Genomic DNA, 25,944 nt, shown 5'->3' with positions numbered 1-25,944 from the left:
TCAATTATTTATTCTATGAGACTAAGTGGATATGCTCTATTAAGAAACATTGATTTTAAAGTAAAACATTCTTCTTCAAATTTCTCATCCATTGTTATCATTCTTGCTGCTCGGACCAATTGTCCTTTCAGCACTGAACATTTCTGATGCAACGGATGAGCACTAGAAAAATGTAAAAAATTGTTTGAGTATGTGGGCTTCCTATACACCAAAGCTTCATATTGTTTTTGCTGATTATTTTTTATCAAGTGTATATCTAAATATGATATCGCTGTAGTATCAAATGTATATGTGAAATTCAAAAAGTCAGTTGTTTGATCTAACATCATTACTAAACTTTCAGCTGTTTGAGTTGTACCTTCAATTATCACAAAGATGTCATCAATAAATCTGACATAGAACTTTGCTACCTCTTGAAACAGGGTGTTGGGAAATATATATGTACTTTCCCAATATGATATCACCAAATTTGCATAACTTGAACCACATGGTGATCCCACAGCTACCCCTTTCTTTTGCACATAATATTGATTTTCGAAAAGGATAAAGTTATAGGAAAGTATTATATCCAAAATTTCTTGTACTAAAGAAATTTCGGATTCTGATGCATGCTTTTGACGCATTCTTGTTGTAACCCATTCTATCCCTTCATTATGTGGAATACTAGTATATAATTCTTTTACATCTATTGTCAAGAAATTATATCCTTCTTTGTATGCAAACTTATCCAATCTTTCTAAAAATGTCCAAGAATCTTTAATAATCCATTCTTCTTTTATTACATATTTCTTAAGAATGGAATCTATAAATTTGGCACATACATATGTTGAAGAATTTCTTCCATCTACTACTGGTCTAAATGGAGGGTTCTGTAAGTTTTTATGAATTTTAGGCACTCCAAACATGCATGGTGCTTTTGGTGCCATCATCATTAAAAAATTGAATGTATGCATGTCTATTCTCGCCTCTATAAACAACTCATTTATAAAGCTTTTAATGAATTGGTTAGCCTTATTATATTCATTAAGCGATGCTGTTTGATAGACATCTGTTTTTAAACTACTACAGCGATATCATATTTAGATATACATTTGATAAAAAATAATCAGCAAAAACAATATGAAGCTTTGGTGTATAGGAAGCTCACATACTCAAACAAATTTTTGCATTTTTCTAGAGCTCATCCGTTGCATCAGAAACATTCAGTGCTGAAGGGACAATTGGTCCGAGCAACAAGAATGATAACGGATGAGAAATTTGAAGAAGAATGTTTTACTTTAAAATCAATGTTTCTTAATAGAGCATATCCACTTAGTCTCATAGAAGAAATAATTGATGAAGTAACATCAAAGAGGATGAATGGGGTATATACACCTATATTAGGTAATAAAGTTAATGTAGGAACAAATTATAATAACACAGGAGTCATACAAGTATGCAATCAGAATGGGCCAACAGAAGTACATAAGGAATATAATTTGGCATGCATAATGAATTTTTGCTCTAATTCAGCATATATAAAAGAAATAATACTGAAAAATTGGTCTTTGCTGAAATATGATGTTAGTCTAGGATCAGTTTTTAAATTCATACTGAAAATTGTATGGAGAAAACCAAATAATTTCAAACAAATCTTTCAGAAGCAAAGATATCCGTTTGTTAGGAATCCAGGCATGATGCAATGTGGGAACTGCTCCTTTTGTCATATAATGGATGTAGGGAGTAACATTGACATCAACGGATATAAGATCTATCTAAAAGGAAGATATAATTGTAACACAAGAGGAGTGGTTTATATAGCTAAATGCCAAGCATGCCCATCGTTTTATGTAGGCAAAACGGATCGCAGGCTTAGAGATAGGGTTTCTGAGCATATGAGAAGTATAAGTCAGGATAAAGAAGAGAATGCATTAGCAAGGCATAGAAAAGTGTACCCCAAACATAAATTTAAATTTAAAATAATTCAACAAGTAAATTAAGATATAAGAGGGGGACCCACTAGTTTGTTATTGGAAAAGATAGAATTGCTTTGGCAAATAAGGCTGAATGCATATATGTATCCAGGCCTTAATGATAAATGCTCAATAACGCGTCTATTAAAATTAAAGAGCTTGGAAAGATGAACTATTGAGTTTATGTACAAGAAAATGAGAATAAGTCCTGCATGGGTATTTTCAAAAAATGCCTTTTTCAAGAAATGCCTGTTTTAAAAAATGTGCTTTCAAAAAAATGTAAATCGAACTTTTGTTATGCATATAAAATGCTAAATGATATAAATGGGTTAGATTAATTTTAGTATAAGTTATTTATTTATATATTTATATTTGTATATATAATCAAATGGTTATCATCTATCAATATTCAATATATGCATCAACATTTATTTCCTGTCTTCATTATATTTTACATATAATACATGAGAAAATTAGAATATGTTTAAATTACAAAATTATAAGATGGAACAATATAATTTCACATTTATAGGATATACATAGTATATATTTTTGTTGACATATAAAGTTTTTGATTTAATTTATTTATTAGCAATATTGATTTTTGTTATCATTATTATTAGTTTTTATTATTTTCATGATTGAGTAGATAAGAAGGTGAATTCATATCAGTAAAGGCATCGCAACTCCATAAATACATGTGTTTTTTTAGATATATGGTTTTTAAATATTTATAAATATTCATATTTATATTTTAAATATGTTTATATATACATATTTTATTCATGGTTTTATTATTAAATATAAATATTAAATGGTTTATCTGTCATCACCTATACATATACATATTTAAATATGATACAAGTATGAATGAACGTATCTAAGTAAAGCATTTATTAGAGAATGAATTTATGGAATATAGCTTTAAATTTTAGTATCAGTATTGCATCTTTTTGGCACCAAACTGATTCAAAAGTTTATAAATGGTTTGTATGTAATGGAGCGCTGAGTTTCTGAAGAAGTCTTACTATTTAGTAGGACGAAAAAACGTGTGCATTTAGTGCATTTTTAAAGTGATTAAAGCGGTAGTTGTTTCAAAAGTCCGGCTTTCCTGGCATTTGTCAAATAAGTGATTACTGTATTCTAAGTAAGTCTGTGTTGGATTGCATTTGCTGCTCTAAATGTTCTTCCGGGCGATGCATCGAGGTTGTGTGTGTGTGACTGCTTTACTTCATCAGAAATGCTTTTTGCTGCTCAAGTCTATATTAGGGTCTGTGGCTTAAGTCTTATTCAATCCAATGCTTTTCCTGCTTAAGTCTGTATTCAGGGTGAATGTGTGTATATTCAATTCAAATGCTTTTGCTGCTTAAGTCTGTATTCATGGTGTGTGCATGTGTCTGGGAGATGCGTGTGTGCATGTGTCTGGGAGATGCGTGTGTGTCTGGGAGATGCGTGTGTGTGCATGTGTGTGCGTGTGTGTGCGTGTGTGTGTGTGCGTGCACGTGCGTGTGCGTGTGCGTGCATGTGCGTGTGTGCGCTTGAAAATGCTCCAGTTAAGTACGCCTGGTGGTTACTGTTACTCAGGCTCAAACCCTGTACCTTAGATACAAGAAGCAAGAGCCTGGATTCTCTACCCGTACCACTTGAGAGTTATGGGCCCAACACCTCAGAATGTCTGGAATACTTTTGGTCTGTTCCTCTTGAAATTTGTGGTTTTCTGGCAAATCAGTAAGAAATTAATTAACTAATGATAGCCATTTAAGTTTCTGTCTTCCTATCTTTCACGAAACGCATGGCAACACAAAACATTTTATTCTAGCAACTCTCCAAGATTATACAAGAAATGTTTAAAATGTGTCCCTAGTTTTTGGGCCCATGTGGCTCCCAATAAATTTTGGCTTTTTCCAGATTTCTTGTGCTGCAAAGTTGAGATGTAGTTGAGTGTCAAGTGGAATTTACAAGGAGCTGAGAGCTTCAGGGGAAGAGAAGTTTAGTGCTGCTTATGCCAAAACCGTTTGCACTGTTAGTAGCACAACAGGTAGTATACTTTCTTTTGATGCAGAAGGCTGTGGGTTCTACTTCCACAGTATGTAGATGGACTGCTGATACTGTACTGTGTTGTACTTTTAAAGGGGATGGATGCTGCAGTTCTGAGAATGTCCTCCTTTGGAGGAGATACCTAGTAACTATGAATCTGTTATCAGTTTACTCCCTATTGCAATATTACTAGCTTATTGTTTTTTTAAAGCAACACAGGCAATTTATTCTTCAAGGGCAACAGGCAGTTTATTTGTAGATGATCATTAAAAAAAAAAAAAACAGCCAAAGGCAATGTTAGTTAAGGAGCCTAAATGTAAGTGTTTCAAAGGTAATGTTTTGTATTCATAGTTCTGCAATAGATTGCCTAAATATTTTCCATATAAAATATTGTTTCATAATGATGATCTTTGTAGAAATGATATTGAATGTATTCCTAGTGTTAGCTAAATCCATATATTATTACAGTTATTTGAATTCAATTAATTGCTACACTTCTCTGCTTTGAAAGAACTGATTGCATTTGCCAAAAAGCACTCAGCCTATAAATCTGCCTATCTGCTGATTTCCCCTGTTTAAATCCAGCTAGTTTATTTTCTGGCTGTAGAAGGCTGAAGCAGTTAATTTTACTTTTATAAAAATAAATTGTATTTTAGTTTTGCAGTTTGTGTTTGTTCTTCAATTTGAGTTTAAAAGTTGGTATACTACAATTCCACCAGAGTAGGTGGGGTTGCATAATTCTGTATGCAAATTTTATATTAATCAGCATAGGTTCATAGGTTCATAGGTTCATAGGTTCATACTAGGCTATCTGCCCTAGGGCATTTATAAGCCTAGCCAGAGTGTGTTTGGCTTTCGCCACCCATTTTAAATTAATTTTGCTATGCCTTTTTTTGAGGTTAGTATACTGTGCCTCTGTCTAACAGTGACACAGAAGTGATAGCCGGGGTAAACCTACGATCTCCCATCCACTCATCAAGATTCCTCTTGAAGAGAGTCAGTGTGGGACTCTGCCTAACCTGGACTGGGATTTTATTCCAGAGTGAAGGGAGCCTCTGGGTTATGAATCTGTCCCTCCAGCATGTCCTATTTATTTCAGTGCTGAGGTTCAAGTCTCTCGAGCGCGTAGCTCGATGGGATTTGGATTTTCTGAGGTGCAGCATGTCCATTAATTCTGGGTTGGACATGGCTTTATACGTCAGGCACAGATTGCCTCTGAGCAGGCGGTATGCCACTGAGTGAGCTGGAGTTTCTTTAACCGGGCAGCATATGGCATCTGTTTGAGCCCTTTGATCCTCTTGGTGAGGTACTTTTGGGGTCTTTCCAGTTGCTGCAGGTGTCTGGTAAGGTACATCCCAAAAGGGGCATTGTACTCAATTATGGGCCTGATGAGGGATGAGTAAAGAGGTACGATGACCTCCCCTGATCTAGATGTGAATCCCTTCATGATTAGGTGGGCTATATAAAATGTTTTTCTAACCACTTTGGCCACGTGGTTGTCAAATGAGAGATTGCTATCAACTTGGGTCCCCAGGTCCCTAATGACTTCTTCTGTACTTAATGGATTACCACCTATGTGGTAATTTGTGGGCACTTTGTTTTTGCCAAAGGGGATGACTATACACTTTTTGGCGTTTAGCTTGAGGCCATGGCTCTGGCACCAGTTGTCTGTTTCTATGAGGCCCTTTTGGAGGATGCTTGTGTCGGCTGGAGAGTTGATTATGGCGCCCAGTTTGCAGTCATCTGCGAACTTGGTCAGCCACAGTCCTTCCGTGTTGGCCTGTACCGCCGAGAAATATATACCGAACAAGAAAGGTCCCAGGACTGAGCCTTGTGGGACGCCACTTGTAACTGGTTTGGAGTCTGACATGGCTCCAGCAATTCTAACCATGTGGGTTCTGTCCTTGAGCCAGTTTGCAACCCATCTAGTGACATAGGGGTTTATATTTAAGCTGGTGAGCTTATCTATAATGCCCGAGTGGGGTATTGTATCGAAGGCTTTTGCGAGGTCCAGGTAGGCTGTGTGGACCACCTTCCCCTCATCAATGGCCTTGGTGACTGTTTCAAAGAAATCAACCAGGTTTAAGAGGCAGGATCTGCCCTTAACAAAGCCAAACTGGGTAGGATCCAGTGTCTGTAGGTCCCCAATATCTTTATTTATGAGGTCCATGATGATCCTTTCCATAGCTTTGCAGACCAAGCTAGTCAGGCTTATGGGGCGATAGTTTCCAGGATCCGTTGAGGCACCACCTTTGTGGAGAGGGACCACTGTTGCTGTACGCCACTCTTTGGGTACATATCCTGTAGTAAGGCTAAGATTGAACAGTAGTTTTATGTTTGGGTTTAGCTCTTCTTGGAGTTCATGTAGGGCAGCCGGGACACCATCTGGTCCCATTGATGCTGTGTTTTTGCTTTGGAGAGGCGGCTCTTACCTGAGCATCTGAGATGTCAGGGGGGCAGCACTCTGTTGGGATAGATATTTGCCCTTTTGGTGGGGAGAGGGGGGAGAAGTTTGCACTCAACCTGTCAGTTAGGATGTTGGCAATGTCTGTGGGCTCGGTGTATTTTTTGTCATTTTGGACTAATTCTGAGCATATCTGGGAATTCCCACCCAGGTTCCTAACATAACTAAAGAAAGCCTTGTGATTATCCTTAGTGTCCTGTACAATTTTTCTCTCGAAGCTGGCCTTAGACGATTTTATGAGTGCCTGTAGTTTTTGCTAATACTGATCAGAGATGCCTTCCCTTTTTGGGATTTTGCTTTATCATGTAGTAGCTTCCTCCTTCTATTGTATAGTTGTATATTGTATATATTCTTCTATTGTATAGTTGTATATTGTATATTATTGTATAGCATACAGATATGTACCTATTTTTCATGTACCCTTGTCGAGATTTGTTTATGATTTCAGATTGAGAGGTATGCACTAGCGAGACTGGTTAAGCACTGCACACTAAAGACGTCTTGTCATCACAGTGCTACAGCTGTCTCTAAATTACTCTTGCACAATTCACTGCAAAACCCTTTTACAAAGAAGACTGAGCAGTGCATTATGCCTTTCTGAATCCCAGCCAGTACTGCTAGTTTCTTCCATAGACCTCTGCTAAGCAATTAAGCTCCCATCTCCTAATGTGTTTGCTCTGCACTTTCTTTGTAAGATTTGTACATTGTATTGCTTTTTTGATGACAGAGATCCTCCTAAGATGATCATTTTGAGAATATGGTAAAAAAATAAATAAAATAGGCCGCGGTGGTGCAGCAGTTAGCGTTGTTGCCTCACAGCAAGAGGTTCTCCCATTCGATTCTCGGCTGGAGCACCTTCTGTGTAGAGTCTGCATGTCCTCCATGTGGTCGAGTGACGTTAAAGACATACAGGTAGGTGCGTGTGTGAATGGGCGTACCTTCTTTGAAGGTTGGGCGTCGGGCTGGCAACTCGGCACTGTAAAAATCCACTGCCAATCATTAGCGGATGGGAGTTCGGCTGTGGCAACCCCTAACCTGGAAAAGCTGAAAGACTTTTTGTAAAAAAAAAAAATGAAAACTGCAAAGTTTACAAGTTGTCAGTAAAACCTGGCACTTGTAGATGTTGTTGATTGCCAAGCATAAAAAATTCCAAACACCTTAAAATAATTTAAACAACTTTAGTAAAAAAAAAATCCAGACTTCAAAATATCAACACTAGTGACAAAATAATTTTTTATGGTTTAGTAGTTGAGAAAGATTCAGATGCATCTTTTTAAAGGTAAGAGAGGTAGCCAATGTAGGGGGCTCAGAACTAACTTGTATTATAAATTACTCAAATGTATATTACAGGATAAATTATCTATAAATGAAATTACTGTCTTAATGTTTATTAGACAGGTCAATTCTTTAACAGCCAATATACTACACTTTCTTTGTACACTAAGAACTTCCATTACAAACTGTAATATTTAGCTCAGACAAATATTTAATTGTTATAAGTTATACATTTTTCAAAGTAAAACAATTATCAGGAATTAGACATTAGTTTACCATTTCAAAGCATCATTATCATTTTATAATTAAGGTCTGGTTAGACAGCAAGGTCTTCGATGCAACTAAAATGTACTCTTGCTCTTCCTCAGGATAAAAAATGGTTGAATACCTATATAACGTAGACTTTTATTGAACTTGATGCGCATTTTTTAGAAGAATATCTAGATAAGGATGAAACAGGCAAACTGGATGAATGCCTGTCTTCTTTCACTGCAGACAGAGGTCAGGGTTATTCAGTGGCTTCAGCCACAAAATGTGCCAGCTTCTCAACCATAGCTCCTGCATTTATATTAGAAGTTTCTAATAGTAAACCTGTTTGAACCTCTGTATTGCTCAGTAAGTGTTCTTTTTCTTTTCCATCGTATTATCTAGTTTATTCTCTGTGAATCTTATTCTGATTTAATCAACATGTTTTTTTTTACAAATAAAACACGATCATGATCACAATATGAGGTCCTAAAGAGGACTAATTTATGCCAGGAATCCAGTTACAACCATGTTTTGTCCATTAACTGTAGTTTTTCACAAAACTGCCCATGCATAAAGAATTTCAACTGCACACACCATTTTATAATGTGTGGATGCTTACTTTCAGTTCTCACAAAACTGAGTCCAGGTATAAGTTTCTTTTGGAATTACACCTATTGTCATTTCAGGAGTAATTTTTATATCTGAGCACTTACCATGATGGCCTTGTTATGACAGCCACAACTTTGAAAGTAGAGAGTCAATTATCCGAACTAATTGGGACCTAGGGTAATTCGGATAATCAAACATAGAAATGAACTAGATAAAAAACTTCTAAAATCTTGTTTTTTTCTGCACACGTAAAATATGCTTTTCAATCATTCAGCAATTCCAATGGACAATAACAAATATTTTTTACACATGAGCGGGCTAAAAGCTCAAAAAACACACATAAGCAAATACATATAATGCGTATATATTCAGACTTTATGATTTTTCCTACCCGAAAACTTTGGAAGGCTGCATTTGGATAATTGACTTTTCAGATAATCAATGTTCGGATAATCGACTCTCTACTGTATTTTCTTTATCTTTTGATTCAAAGTCTTTACAGCCCTTCTGATCAGGAATTTCATGAGCATAAAACAGTGTAGTTGGATGATAAATTCTGTTTCGTAAAATTTGTAAGTAACCAACAAGTTCCATAGTTAGATGTTGATATGTCTAGAATACTGTAAATGCTATAACTATTGTGTCAATTGTCTAACAGCTGTATGCAGAGTAGCACAGTTCATGGTGTATGCAGCAACAATCAAAACCAGAATAATTTCTCCAAGGAATCAGCAGTATGGTCCATGTGTGCTCTAGACCATGACTTCTGCTCTATTTCTAGTGGTGTACATATGAATATGGTTGTGATTTAGTGTCTGTCTGATGCTCATTATTCATTTTATTTCATTTTCCACATCATGAGCCACATCATGGCACAAGCTGCAGTACCTAACTTCTGGCTATAAGTATTAACATCTTTATAGAAAGACTTAGCCTTGAGTACAAATTACTTATATGCACAGCCCGAACAGGCAGCAACCTGCTTAATGGCAGAAAAAAACAAAACTCCTCCTTAAGAATGATTCTGAAAGCTCTCCCTAAAACTACAGACCAATAACTTTCCCTCAGATGATGTAAAAACTATATACTGGAATTAATGCTGACCGCTTATAGTCATTTAGAAAAAAAATGTCATGACAATAGAACAAAAGGGTAACCAAAAGAAAGTCATATGGAACAAAGGATCATTTAATGTTAAATAACATCACAATGGATAATTGTAATAAGGGAAAAAATCTAGGTATGGTATGGATAGATTACAAAAAAGCATCTGACAGCGTCCCACATTCATGGATAAAGGAGTGCTTACAGATGTATACGATACACCCTACATCGATTGATTACATTACAGTGACCATGAAATGGTGGAAAACCTCTCTGCAGCCAAGATAAAGGACAAATTATTTTCCCTGGGATAAAAATTTAAAGGAGAATGATTCCCGGGTGACTCCTTGTTACCGCTGCTCTTTTGTCTTACCCTTAACTCATTAAGCTGTCTACTTAACAGATTAGGTCATGGTTACAATTTGGCTCCCAGACAACAATGAAGTGTAAAGACTTTGCTTCTTTTTGTGGATGATTTAAAACTGTACAGTTCATCAGATAAGGAGCTAAAAGTACAACTGGAAGTGGTCAAAACTTTCTCAGATGATATAAGAATGTATTTTTGTCTTGATAAATGTGCAAAAGCAACATTACAGGTAGAAAAGCTGCAGCACAAAGGAAATACCAGTCTGGGAAAGGAATGTGATATAAAGGAAGTTGAGCATAAGGGAGTGTATAAATATTTAGGAATTAATGAAGGATTGACCATAAGACATGAACATATGTGAACAAAACTCATTAAGGAATATTTTGGAAGACTAAAATTAATATCTAATATTAATCTACGGAAAAGTCCATGTAATAAACCAATTTATTCTTCCTGTTCTAACTTACAGTTTTAGGGTGATTATTGAATCAGTTGGAGAGGAAAACAAGAACAGTGCTTCACTCTTATCAAATGATACATACAAATCAGTGTATACCAAGATTATATATTTTTCATTCTGAAGGAGGTATGGGCCTCCTTGAAATAGATTGCACGTATAGATCTGCAATTGTAGGACTGCATTTATATCCTCTAACCTCACCAGATCCAAACAAAGTGAAAGTTTTGAAACATGAGGAGAACAACTCTAAGATGACTTCCCTACTTAGTTTAGCATAATTATATCAGTGTCAAACAGGAATGGAAACCAAACCAGTAGTAGATAAAAATCAGGTAGCAAATTAATGTGCCAAAAAAAAAAACAAAAACAAAAGAAAGAATATAAGGAGAAGGGTCAGATGAGAAGACAAGAAATATAGAAAAGGCGTAAATACAGTTGCAAGTACAGCATACTCCTGGAACAATCCTGTGCCAATCAGGATCTGATGCAGGAATGGTTAAGGAGAGGTGAATTTAAATCAAAAGATGAAAGTTAATATTAGTGGCCCAGGACAGTGGTTTACAAAGTCTATTGAATATGTAGAAGAAACAGACAAGTGCAGGTTTTCTAAAACAGAACTGGAAACAGTTACACATCTTGTTGCTGGTTGTGATACACTAATAGCATAGGACCTGTATACTGAAAGGCATAATAATGTGGCAAAGCTGTTGCATTAGGGATTGTACAAACATTACAACACTGAAACAGCTACGCTTTGGAAACATGAGCTAGAAAACATTATAGACAATAGCAAAGTTTATATCACATGGGATTAGCCATTACTAATAGTTCAAAAAAGAGAAGTGAGAAAACCAGATATAGTAGTCCATGAAAAGAAGACAAACGTGGCACTGATCATTGTAATTGATACACTGAGTGATTACAGTGTCTTACACAGACACAAAGTCATAAAATACCAGGATTTGCAGGTAGAAATGAGAGCAATGTGGAAGAAGGATACTCAGCCAGTTCTTCTGATAGTAGTAGGAGCAATGGGCCTCATAAAAAAATCATTTAGAGTCTTATTTAGATGTGCTAATGATACATGGAACTCTGCATGAATTGCAGGAGGAGCCAATTCTGGGCACTCTGAGAGTGAGGCAAAGAGCACTTTTGACTAACATGAAAGACTGAAACAATACAAATTTCATGAACTTTAATCATGCTTTGACTTAGCAATGGGGTCCATTCCAGTCATGGTATTAGAAACCCAAAAGACCTGGATAAATTAAACCAAGACATATTGTACAGAGAATTCTTCAATAAAGACATTTCAGGGCAAGTCTGAGTAACACTTTTAATATTAAAAAATGATCTTTCAGGGAATTATGATGCTAGGCTCTTGTACAGCTACCTCTGTTACTTAATGTTAGTCTTCCAGACTGGCATGGTATAATGCTTGGTTCAGTCATTTTTACAGTTTTCATCCTGCTGTTTTGGAGTCGTGTCATGCTTTACCTGCTGTTCTGGAGCCATGTTTCACACTTCGGCTGCCCTAGCTGGCTCTATGATTATTGAAAACATGGATCAGTCTAATAGCTGCATTGTTAAAAAATGTCAGCATTATTAAAATGTTTATAGGTAAATTAATTATTGGCATCAGTATGCATCATTTTTGTTATTAAAAATCAAGATGGATAGCTTCATTTTTTTTTTAATTTCTTGACCAGGAAACTTCACATGCTACGGTCATCAGGATACTTGGTTAATGGATGAATTTAAAAAGGACTCCTCACATCTTTTAGGTTGCTGGCCTGCTATTCTTTCACATAGTCATGCATTTGTGACAAGCTTACACATCTGGCAGTGCAGATTTTCATTTGCTCAGCATACAGTGGTCCCCTCTCGTTAACACTTATCCTGATTAGAAATGTGCTCATTTGTAAGCTTAAATAAGGGTCTTAGCTTTAGTAAGATGTTTTTTTCTCATCTGAAAAAGCTAGATGTGACATTTGCTGCAACATAAATACTAGATGTGATTCCTTATAACATGAAAACTTGTTCTTTAAATGTATTTTCATAACTCATAAACATCTTGTCTACAGATGTTAATCATATTGATCACTGTTGCAGTAGCCTTAGCAATATGGGTTATATCCTGCCAAGGATATAACAGCTGGCCAGCTTCCAAAGCTTTAAGGCACCTTCCATGCACCCAAAGTGTCAGGCCGCTTGAGCTTAGCTGACAAAAAGACACGTTTGGGTGATAGGTCCTTCAAAGCTTTCCTGCCAGCAGAGACAGGGAGCCTGAGCCCTGAAAGAACTATACTAAGAAAAGCAAAAATATAAATGTCCACTCCCTGGGATAAGAAATGCACCAAAAACAAAGGGGACGAAGGGAGCTGCTATCCACAATAGCTTCCATCCTTATTAATGCACTTCACTGCTATAGCAGCACTGCCATTCTTTTGAATGCATTAAGTGACTTTTGCCCTATCATGTCATTTTCATCATTTAGGTGACCTAAATGTAACTCATTGTTCATAAAAAGTAGATCTGTTTTAGAAAGGATGGAAAAGTGATTTTCTTTTGAAGCTAAAGTCTATTTATTAGAGTCCCATATTTTCTGAAAACAATCTTGAGACAGCAATTGACTTCTTCTTTTCCCATCTTAACCTTGTTCAGGACAGGCTTCTCCTTAAAAACTTAAATGTTTGAGAGCCTAAATGCTTATTTGAATAATACTAAATATTAATGGTTTGATCCTTGGCTGGGGTGCCTTCTGTGCGGAGTCTGCATGTCCTCCCTGTAATCGCATGGGTTTCCTCCGGGTGTTCTGGTTTCCTCCCACATCTCAAAGACATGCTGTAGGTGAATTGGACACTCTAAATTGGCCCTAGGCATGAGTGCGTGCATGTGTGTGCCTTCTGTGGAAGGTTGGGTGCCGGGCTGGCAACTCAACACTGTAAAACTCCTCTGCCAATCATGAGCAGTCAGATGATCTGCTGTGGCGACCACTAACCGGGAAAAGCCGAAAGAAGAAGAAAAAGATTATGGGTCTATTGCTAGAGCATGACTGAGATTGGTATAGGTGAAAAATGAACCACAGCATACAAACTGCTGTGAGAACTACTTAGTTCTCAGGAGGCATAGCACAACTGCAATGAGCTTAGCCAAAGCTATTTGTATCAGGAAAAATCAACAGACATTTGATAATTAACATAGACGATTTGAGAAAAACATTTAGGAATGATACAGCTCCTTTTCAAATAATGAATCACAGACTGGGTCATCCCCAATAGAGAATCTGTTAATCTTTTCAAAGATTATCTCATACCTAATGCAAGCATTGACCATGGTTACAATATTACATAGACAGTCGGTAAGATGGTGCTAGACAAAATAACCGATAACATACTACTAGATACGTTAGATAGCATTCATACACTCATCATTCTTTGCTCAGTGTATATCAGAGCAAGTGTGGGAAACAGATGATATTCATTTCACACATATGAGGTGGTTGCATAGGTTCCACAATAATACCATGGAGTCCAGCATGAGTTAAATTCTGTGAATTATATCCAGAATTCTTGAGTGTAAGTTCTAGCAACTACTGATATTTCATAATAATTTTAATGCATCTAATTACAAGCAAAATTAAACAGACATTAATTACCAAATGATAGTGTTCACAGTAGTGTATTTTAACTTGTTATATTTAAATACACCCTACTTTTGTGAAGACAGGTCTACAGCTGTTTAACAGTGACCAAATGATAGCAGCAATAAGTCAGTTTCATCCACATATTGCTTTCATGCCAACCAGTTGCAGCCAGGTTACTGACTGTATACACACCAGATGTCTGACTGTTGTCATATGAATGACTGAATGAATAAATAAATAAATAATGGCAATAATAATGTCTTTCAGCTGATTGATATGAGACATCACAGCGACAAATTACAAACACCCATGCAAGTATGTGAACACACACACACACACACACACACACACACACACACACAGCATTTGGCACTTTCAGATCTGTACAGTATAATCCCCCCATGTATATACAGATACACCCATCAATTTCAGTCTCTTTATTAACTGTGTACACATTAGATGGCTGATTGTGAGCAAATAAAGAAATAAAATAAAAAAAATCCACAATAATGTACTTTGTGCTACCACATGCATAGAATACAATCTACTGTACCCCCCCACACAGACACATGCCTACTAGTTATAGCCACATTGCACGTCATTTGTATTATGACCAAATGAGTGAATGAACAAATGAATAAAGTCCAAAGTAATGTATTTCAGTTTGCTTCTGTCAGAGAGAATACAGTGCAGCTAACCGCATCCCCCTCACACAAATTCACGCACACACACACACACGCACACACGCACACACACACACACACACACACACACACACACACACACACACACACACACACACACACACACACACACACACACACACACACACACACACACAAAAGCACAAATGTATGTATAAAGGAAAAATGCAGCTATCTGGCAGTGATATTACTGACAAAAAAGAAAGCAAGACACCAAGCAATTACACAGCAAAGTGGAGAACATTGATATATAATCAATAAGGAATTTTCCCCATGCTCATATCTAATTGAATTCACCTCAAACTGCTTATATTCTTTCAGTTCCATTCAGGTGACCCCAGGCACCAGATACAGCCTGTAAAGGGGGGGGGGGGGGGGGGGTTGTAGCCATAAATTTTCACTTCATACTCACAGCCTTACATTGTTGCTAATTTCAAAATATGTCATTCCAAATCAAATCATTGAAGGGGTGTTTTTTTCAGGTGTTCACTTCTACAGCAACTGAAATCAATAGTTTTTCAAATTAGTATTCTTATTTGCAACAAGCTATGTACAGGTCTTAGTTAAAGGAATTAGCTAAGTCAGTTATATATAGCTTTTAACCTTTGTAAGCCACACTTTTTCCTCTGACAGCTGCTCAAAAATGCATTTACTTGAGCACACTGAGTGCTTCCTCAAACAGCCCAAGCAGCCCCCACTCAGTGCAGCAGGAGGACTTTGGGGCTGACACTTAAATACTGTGCTGTTTAGAAATCTGTTCAACTGAGCAAGATAACTTTTCTTTTATTTTATTTATTTATTTATTTTATTTTACATTTGTTTACCGGGATAGTCCGACTGGATACATGTCCATTTTCAGCGGAGGCCCGGGGAGAAAAGCTCCACAAAGATAAACTTACATAGATTACACAGAAGTTAGCAAACAATTATAAATACAAAGCGATTATATACAATGGGTTAGTAGTGTTCCCTAGTAGGGACTCACAATTGTCATGGACAAACAATTAAAAGTAAGAGACATCAGATTGGAAGCAGAGCTTGGTGATGTAGTCATAAGTTATGATAATTGCAGAATATGCTTTTAGTTTATAACTTAATCAGAGTTGGTACATGGGCATAGCTAATTCACTTTGAGATAATGTTTGAGGTTTTTTTTTAAGAGACTTTTGGAGGATTGTATGGTTATATAGTTTGGCAACGAATTCCAGGGTTTGCCAATGAAGTTGGCAAACAGAGATTCACCAGCAGAGTTATTAGCTTTGTGGGTTTGGACCAGTAATTTATCGGCTGACCGTAGGGATCTTAGATTGCTATATGGCTTAATAATATTTTTAAGTGAGGGGGTATCCTCAGGGTGGTACAAAATTTTGTGCGTTATTAAGAGTTGATTGAATTGAATTAAGCTGGGCAGTTCTAGCCACTCTAGTTGTTTAAGGTTCTGGCAGTGGTGCGTTCTATAGGCGGAGCCAGTGGCGAATCTGGCAATATGATTGTAGCTTTGGTACAGCTTACCTAGTTTGGATTTGTTGAGGTTTGAGAGTACAGGCAAGGCATATAAGAGAGTAGAGAGTAGGTGTGATCGGGCGATTGCAGTCCTAGCAAGTGGTGTTAAAAATGTTTTGTTTCTATACCGTGATCCAAGCTTCTTATTGATGGTCTGTATGGTTTTGTTGACCTGTAGGTCAAATTTGAGATTATTGTCTATGATAACCCCTAGCAATTTGGTGTGATTATCTGAGGAAATAGTGGTACCATTGTTAGATGTGACAGAGAATGAAAGTGTGGTGGATCTACTAGTGGGAGACAAGAGTAGAAGTTTAGTTTTATTGGGGTTCAGAAGTAGGCGTTGATTGGTGAGCCAGTTCTCGTTAGTGTTAAATATATTTTGGGTTAAGATTTGCAAGTCAGATGGGAAGGTGGCTGAGCAGATGAGAGTGGAATCATCTGCGTATTGGATGCAGGCGGCTTTAGGGATAGCAGTGTGGAGGTTGTTGATAAAAATAGAGAAGAGTAGTGGACCTAGTATGGACCCTTGAGGGACACCAAGTGTGAGAGGTAATTGGCTGGAGAGTTTGCCCTGCCATAGTACCACCTGCTGTCTACCAGTCAGGTAGGACTGGAACCACTGGATAGCAGGCTTATTGAGGGAAATAGATTTTAGTGAAAGAATGAAAAGTTCATGGTTGACCATGTCAAAGGCTTTTGATAGGTCAAGAAAGAGGGCAGAGGTTAGCCTATTGTCATTCCTGTTTTGGTTTATGGCAGTAGTAAAGGAAAGGAGGGCTGAGGTAGTGCTGTGGTACGGCCTGAAACCATGCTGGGAGTCGAATAGTAAGTTATTCTGTGAAAGGTATTGCATTAGTTGCTTGTGTACACATTTCTCCATTATTTTGGCTAGTGGGGAAAGAATGGCAATGGGTCTATAGTTGGTTATGTCTGAGGAGCTACCACCTTTATGGAGTGGGATGACGGGAGATATTTTCCAGAGGGAGGGGATAGCATTTTCGGATAAGGTTCTGTTGATGAGGATAGATATAGGATATGCAATGGCATCTGCAGCTATTTGCAGGTACTCTGCAGGGAGGAGATCAGCAGCGAGGGTGGTAGGTTTTAGTTTTTTTAGATGTGTTTTGATAAAACTAGTGGATATTGGTTGGAAGCCAAATTCCGGGTGATTATTAGGTAGATTAGGCATGTGGTTTAAGTTAGAGGGGGTTAGCTGATTTGCTAGGGATTGGATTGTTTCAGTGAAAAAGTTATTAAAGGCACTAGCTATTGTCTCTGGGGAGCTATGGGTGTAGTTAGCCGGGGTTGGGGTCGTGGACTGACCTGGACAAAGTATTTGATTTAAGCCTGACCAGAACTTTTGAGGGTTGTTGTGGTGTTTTTGTAGGAGATTTTGGTGGAAGCTTTTTTTATCCAGTAAAATATATTTTTTTGTATCATTCCTGAGTTGATGATATTTTAGATGGTCAAGTGGGGCTTTGGTTGTTCTCTAGCTGGCCCAGGCTCTGTTTCTAGTTTTGATTATAGCTTTGGTATCTTTTGTGAGCCATGGTGCTGTATTTGATCTAGTTTTTATTGTACTTGCTGGAGCATGGGAATCAAGGATACTTAGGAATTTAGTGTTAAAGTGATCTATGGCCTCCTCTAATGTTAGATTTTTTTAGTTTTGACCAGTCAACTGCTTTTAATTCATTTTGGAATATAGCAGCATCAAAGTTTTTCCTGTTTCTAAATGTTTTATATTTGGGCTGGTGAGGGCTTCCTGCCTTATGTTTTATGATATAGGTTAGACAATGGTCACTGAGGTCATCAGGGAGAGTACCAGCTGTGTACAGTTGGGGTTGGTTATTAACTAGGATCCAGTCTAGAATACTTTCCTTGTTGGTTGGTTTGTTTATCCTAGTGGGAGAGGTTATCATCTGTTTAAACCCAGATAAGTTTATATGAGTGAGGGGGGGGTGGAGGTCGGAGGAGCAGGGGTGCCAGTCGGAGTTAGAATCACCAAGAACTATAGTTTCTTGGGGATAGGTAGTGGATAACCAGTAAAAGAGATTAACCTTTACTGCATTTTAACCAAAATAAGTTCTGGACCCCCAGAAATGGTAATATTGACCATTTTAAGTAAAAATATATTATAAATATTCTCTATAAGTTTGCATTTTGTGAGGATGCAGCCCATCAGCCAGTCCCATGACCCTGCCCTGCTCACTCCCATTCTAAAATGCTCCAGCTTCATTTTCCTTGCTCTGCTGGTTGTGGATTAAATTTATTCTGCACAAAAGCTTGCAAATAGAAGCCTACAACCTTACTTCCTTGTTGAAGAAGTACTGTCATGCTCCAATGGTGAGACCACTGGGAATTTACTATAAGAGTATTTCAGTGCAGGGTGGGGAAAAACAGCTGTTATTGGAGAGACATGAGTAAAAAGATAACAGTAGCCTTATGACATTAAAGGTTAGTAGCATTTTTTTACCAGAAAACAGGCTTACTTAATGTAGTAACACAGATTCATTACACATAATTATCATAAGGCATAAATCACACTACAAAACACTGAAAGAACATTTGTAGTCAGATACTGATTTCCTGACTTGGTTCAAAATGCCATGATAACAGCCTGGCTCCATGATGTAGACTGTGACTCAGATGACTGGCGTTCAGTTAGCAGCCTCTGCACTGGAGGAGTCAAGCAGGAGGGGGAAGAATTAAGGAATATGGCCCACTCATCTCTCAAAGGGGGTAGAGGTTGGTATGTGTACTTAAGGGAATATGCAGTACGTGTGATTTCATTGCTGGAGACTGGAGAAACTACCAGTTGTGCTTCCTAGGGGTGAGGCAGGGCTGCCTGAAGGGAGCATTATTTGTGGAAGTCATGCAATGACCTTTGCAGTCATCCCATTGCATGACCTCCAGTGATGCTTTGCCAAGTGTGTGCAGAAGGACGGGCACAAAAAATAGAAAAAGCTGAACCACCAGGATGGCTGACTAAATTATGGTCTTTCCTACCTGTCTCTCACCTCTGTGATGGGGAACATATGGTTGTATTGGTTGAGAGAGGACTGAAAGCAAACAAATGCTACTACAATAAAGTAAACAAATTTTCTTCTTAAATGCATTATACAGAGACAAGTTAGGTAGCAGTTAGTTTTATTTTCCAGTTTCCATTTTGCTCTCTGGAAAAATGAACATACTAGCAACATATCAGAATTCTAAATACCACTGAATCACCCAAGGACTTTAGAACAACCCCAGGAAAAATGTTAAGATCCTCGTGAAGTAGCTTGAGAAAATGTATCACTGTTTCACTAAAAATGATTTTTGACAGCCATGATGTGCATATGAAAAAAAAATTATCCCTTAAAAACTGATTAAAAAATAAAAACTATTTTGCATATGCCCATTTGCAAATTTGCAAGCACTCATCACATTTGCTTGCTGCATACACACACACACACACACACACACACACACACACACACACACACACACACACACACGCACACACACACACACACGCACACACACACACACACACACACACACACACACACACACACACTAAACAAATACTCCAGAGATTACATTTCTTTCTTTTTTTTTTCGCAGTGGCAGGACCCCCCCCCCCCCCCCCCGCTAGGGTATTCACCTATGCACCCCTGCTTAATTAGTATAACTGGAAGTCACTATTTTGTTGGCAATATGAATTCTCAGACTGCAGCAATAATTGCAAGAAACACTTCTAATATGAAAGATAACATTTTTCTGCAGAAGTTAGCAAAGCACATGTCACGGAAGTGGCACTCAAGAAACAAATGTCATGCCACAATACATGGTTTAAAAACTGGCAGCAGCACAAAGCTGAACACAACTGCACTATCAGAATCAATTTCCATTCTGTTTAGGAAAAAGGTCAGTCAGTGAGAAGTACATGGTTTACAATAAATGCATGAGAGTATAACATGCAGCTTATTTAACTAAAAATAACAATGGAAAACAAGGCATCTACATTGTCTCATTCAATGCAATGTAATGCCTTTGTCATAAAAAAATGTAAGCAAAATGTACAGAAACTTACCTCTCATCACTTTTCACCAAAACTGTGTTTTCAGTTCCAATACCAAGAACTCCTGCTGCTTTTGTTATTGAATAATGGCTCTTAAGAGAAGAGAGGAAAAAAATGTCAGCTACCTTCACAGCTCAGAGCTAAGAATGTATTCTTTTACCTAGAATCTTAAGCAAGTCATAAATAGTGTACACTGATTTATTTCTTTCTTATGTCCTGCCCATTAACTTCTGTCAGACAGAATGAAACAGTCTCTGTATAGATCACAACTTGAAAAATTTAAAAATGTACACCTTGGAGACATGCATTTCTCTTTTACTGCTCTGTTGAGTTTGAGGCTTAAAGCATAGTGGCATTACACTAATCAAGCCCTGACAATGACCCAGACAAGTACAGATGAATTGGCTGCTTGGAATATGGAAAAATAGACTGAAGAGTTTGGGAATGAGTGGTTGATGACAGCACAACCATCTTGGGGGGAACTGAGGTGGTCCATCTCCCTACAATACAGACACTTCCTGCACAGAAAGATGCATGTCATGAAACAGATACCCAGTGACATGTGTTTGGACTTGCAAAGCACATCTACATGGTAGCTTTCATGGCAAATGTGCAGGAATGTGCACAGTAGGGTTACCACCTGTCCCACTTTGCGAGGGACAGTCCCTCTTTGGGCAGTTGTGTCTTACAAAAAAAATTAAAAAAAAATGGCAAATGTCCTGAAATTTTAGAACAAAATGTTTCCTATATTTTCTTTAATAGTTGCATAAAACAGTTATTTTGTATCTGAAACACCTAAATGTTATCAGAAACAGAATAAGCCATTATTTAGGCAAAATTTTGAAGTTCGGTCCTTTGTACTGGTCGTGGGTATGTTGTAGCCTGCAAAATCTGATGTTTGTAGCAAAAATGTCCCAGTTTGGGCATTTGAAAAGGTAGCAACCCTAGTGCACAGCCACAGTGAAAGGTACTGCAGACCCTTGTATCCCTTCGCATGCATGCTAGCTGCTGGAACAGGGGCTAGGATTAAATAAAGGAAAAAATCCTGACAGCTGTCCAGATGATGGCTTCTTATGACTACCTTTCACCACACAGGGGAACAAATGGACCGACTGATTGTGAGAGGACTGATGACTAACAGGTAGCAGAAGATAAAAACATACTTTAAAATAAGACTTTTTGCAGGGTGTGGCTTAGCCTGAGAGAAAATGGCAGATTAGTTTGTTCTCTCTCCCCACCAGCACAGTAAATCAGCAAAATAAACATAGCTCTGACAGGAACTGAGCAGCAGAAATCAGAGGTAAAATGGCAGAAATATCACAGCAAATGGAAAACAAGTTACTTGTTTGATTTAGGAAGCTAATTCTGAAGAAAGGATGATACTGGTATTTGAGTGTCTTTCAGTGATAGTGTATGACATGGAGGCCTATCATTCGACAGACGTCAAAGACACAACATGTCAATCACTGGCATTTCAGAAAGCATAAAAGTTCAAGAAGTACCAGACTTCGTAGTAAACATGGTTAGAGAGGGAAAACAGAATAAAAACTGGGTGACGATAAACACAGCTAAGTAAAATAAACCAAAAAGCTTTTATTATAACTTAGTAAGCCCTTTCGCATTGTCCTCACAGCTTCATCAGATTTTAAAAATACACAAGTTAACACTTACTATTTAAAATCCAAGCCACAAATCAGAAACTGATTCCAATTATGACATCACAAAAAGCTGTCCAATCAGCTATAGAAACTCTGACAGCAAATTAGACAAACTATAATTTCTAGTATGGCTTAATTATATATAAAAAACTACTTATCTGCTAGTCACCTAGTTCTAACAGTAGATATGTGCATAGTCATGGTAAAATATACACATATACAACTCCAAAACCATTAAATATAGTTCTATGAGACTCAGAAGCAAAAAAAAAAAAATCAGATCAATTGATTGCCAGCATTACATGATAAAGTGACTGAGTGAACATTTAGTGTTTTGTGTATGCTTGCTTAATTTAAGTCTCTATGTAAAGAAAACATATAAAAGCTGTGGGTTCCTATCTGTTGCATTTAGAATTGCTAGATGTTTCCAACATTCAAAATTCTTAAGCATAGCACAACATTAAAAACCAAACTGCTACCACAACAACATAAGTAAATCACCTGTCTAATAAGAAAAGATAAAACAATGAAGAATACATCCCTAGGTGCCTGCATTCAAGTAGATGAGCTCATTAATACCTTTGGCACCTCTCAATTGCTAGAGGTGCCAAAGGTAAAAATGTTTTAAGGGAACATATTGCAAATGTGAAGCTACACAAATAAAGAGAGTATAATCTGGGTATGTTTTGAACAAACTAAAACAAGATCTAATGAGTGTTTAATTTTAATTTCAACATGCAGTTCTCTGGTTTCCCAGGGTAGATATATATCTCCTGTAACTGGCCTTATAAAAAGTATAAAAATATAGAAAACATAAATATCTATGCAAATATTGATTGTTAATATGTATAGTGGGGTATTTATTTTATTTCTTAACCCCTGTCAAGTTTCAGTTTAATAAACACGTAGAGCAAAGCAGATATAATTATGCCAGAGATGTGACAGTCTGTGCATGTAACAATAAAAGAAGTGAAGCTGTAAGGGATGTTTGCACATGGTTTAGGGAATTCAACTATTATGTTTACCTTTATAATGTGAAAGAAGTTAACGTATATCACTGTACAGGCTTTGCTGTATTTGAGTTAAAGGATATGTGAATCATAACAGATATACTTACTGTAATTTTAAAGGGGGACTGTCAGCAAATATCATGCAATCAGTAATTAAGAGTGATATAACACTGTTACTGTTCATAACGTAAGGTTCATTATTATTTTTCTGATGTGTAGCACTGGCACAGTTTATCAATATCAAATGCACTCCTGGTACGTGCATGTTGTGTAGCAGTAGAAAGTGGTCGAACTACACTGGAGGTGCAAAGTGCCAGTCCTATGTGAAGGTACAGCTTTGAAACACCTGTGGATTCCTGTCATACCTGTCAAACTCTAAACTCAAGAAATCTGGACAAAGCCAAAAACAATGGTGGGACAAGGGCCCAAAAGTAGGGACAATTTATAAATATTGCTCTTATAAACTTAGAAAGTTGCTAGAATTACAGTATTTGTATTAGCATACATTTCCTCAAGTGTAAGAAGTCTGAAACTCAAATGCCTGTCATTATTTAGAGACTTCAATCCTCAGTAATATGCCAGAAAATCACAAATTTTATGAAGAACAGATCAAAAATTCAAGGGAAAATCTGGACATTCTGCAAAAATCTGGACATTTGAGAGGTATGACTCCTGTTGTGTAGGGCACGCATTGCTGGCTGAGTGTTAAGGTGTTATCTGTGCATGTAAGCCCTCCGTACATACACAAAATGATAACTAGCAGGGAAAGCTAACAATACGTGGGAAAGTGGTTTCAGCAAAGTAAAATGAATACATTCATAGGGCAAAAAGTTTAGTAATTACACACTGAAGCAAGAATGCTGGTACCGTTGATTCAGAGACTATGTGAAATATAAACAGAATGAACATTGAACTATTTCAGCATTAAACATTTGTATAAAGGTTGGTTCAGTAGACAAATGTAGTTATTATTTATTTATTTTACATCTGCTGACCAGAAGTGTCTGACTGAGCTAAAGCCCTTTTTCAGCAGAGGCCTGGGGAGAAAAGCTCCAAATAATACAAACAATTATACAATTCCAATGTAGTTGAAGAACACATGCTGTAGTATACAATACTTAAAAGACAGAGGTCAAAAGGAAATGACAGCAGTACTGTGTTACAATTAAAAATATAAATGTATAAGAAGTTTCAAGACAGCATAGGTAGTTTGATAATTTAGACTATTTGTTATCTAATGCATGAACTGTACCAGTATCGTAGAAAGAATTTACAGATAAAGGAAAGGGAAAGAAAGTGAAGCAGTAAAAAAAAGGAGGATAGATTAAAAAGGACAGAGGATGATTATGAGAGGGACAGGTAAAGAGAGAAGAGAAAGATGGTTAGTTTGTATGATAGATGTATTCAGGGAGGCTGGGAACACTGGCAGGTCTAGTGCCTTTTAAAGTACTCTTTTGTGGCTGATTTAAATTATTTAGGATGTGTAAGGGATCTAATTTCAAGTGAGAATTTGTTCCAAGCTACAGATGGGTGGTAGCTGTATATGGCACACCCAGATTTAGACTTGGGTTTATAGATAAATAATAGATCTTGGGTCAAGCTCCTGAGATACCATGTAGGTGGACAGTGGGAGATGAGGGAGCCTAGAGCTGGACAGTAGGCTGGCTGGTATAGAATGGTGTGTATAATTTGGAGCTGGGAGAGAAGAAGCTGGTGAGGTAGTTTGAGCCAGTTTAACTGTTTTAGGGAGAGACAGTAGTTTGATTTATAGATTTGGTGGGCTGCAAATCTAGCTATCATGTGAAAGGTTGATTCAAGCCTAGCAAGTAGAATGGAGTTAAGATTTGTGAATATTTGGGAGCAATATGTTAGGCAAGGTAGAAGATAGGCATGCATAAAAGTGATCCCAGCTTCAGCGGTGAGAAATTTTTTATTTCTATACCGAAGTCATAGTTTCTGATGGGTTCTTCTGATATAATTACTTATGTGAAGGTCGAGTTTTAGCTGATCATCGATGGTAACATAAAGGAATTTTGTGCTGGTTTCGACTTTAATAGGGGTATTGTTAAGGGACATTATGAGAAGGAAGATTTGATGTGATTAACTGTTTTGGGGAGAAACAGCAACAGATTTTTTTTCACGTTGAAGATGAGCTGATTATTAGAGAGCCATGTCTCAACTGAGTTAAAGGATGACTGTGTAGCCGATAGGAGTTCAGAGGGAGAGTTGGCAATGGTGATGACTGTAGAGTCATCAGTGTATTGGACTACGGAAAACTGTGGGCAAGAAGAATAGAGTAAGTTGGTGATGATATTAAAAAGTAGTGGTCCAAGAAAGGATCCTTAGGGGACACCCATTATTACTGGAATGGGGCTAGATAGAACTGATTGAAGTATGTCAGTGAGATAGCTGGGGAACCATGCAACTGTATCCAGGGAGAAGCTGAGGTCAGACAGTTTGTTCAGAAGCAGAGAATGAGAAACCATGTTGAACGCCTTTGAGAGGTCAAGGAATAGACGAGATAAGTTTATCATCATCTCTGGCTAAAGAAATAGTGTTAAGGAAGGATAGTAGAGCTGTAGTGGTACTATGTCTGGGTCAAAAACCATGTTGTGTAGGAGTGAGCAATTTTTCTTGTATGAGATATTGCATAACTTGTTAATGTACACATTTCACCAAGACTTTAGATATAGGTGAGAGGATACCAATAGGTCCGAAATTGGAGATTTCAGAGGAGTTACCTCCTTTGTGAATGTGTAGTGTATAGCTATATATAGATAACTATGATGCACAGTGTATCAAACATGCTTTTTCACTTTCTCAAGTTCTGTTGGAACAGA

General features: G+C 37.3%; 1 protein-coding gene across 2 annotated transcripts in view; it reads right to left on the bottom strand.

Moving 5' to 3' along the window:
- Positions 1-25,944, bottom strand: part of LOC122796581 (glutamate decarboxylase 1-like) — a 1,347,171-nt gene that overhangs the window by 371,917 nt on the left and 949,310 nt on the right. For both annotated transcript variants that reach the window (XM_044065171.1, XM_044065170.1), the window contains exon 7: positions 20,449-20,528. In XM_044065171.1, coding sequence (XP_043921106.1) covers positions 20,449-20,528 — 80 coding nt within the window. The remainder of the gene's footprint in view (positions 1-20,448; positions 20,529-25,944) is intronic.

This window comes from Protopterus annectens, chromosome 3.part0, assembly GCF_019279795.1.
Source record: "Protopterus annectens isolate FY-2018-M chromosome 3.part0, PAN1.0, whole genome shotgun sequence".
NCBI classification, from domain to species: domain Eukaryota; kingdom Metazoa; phylum Chordata; order Ceratodontiformes; family Protopteridae; genus Protopterus; species Protopterus annectens.
The sequence above is the reverse complement of the archived record's forward strand: the minus strand, read 5'-3'. Positions and strand labels throughout refer to the sequence as shown.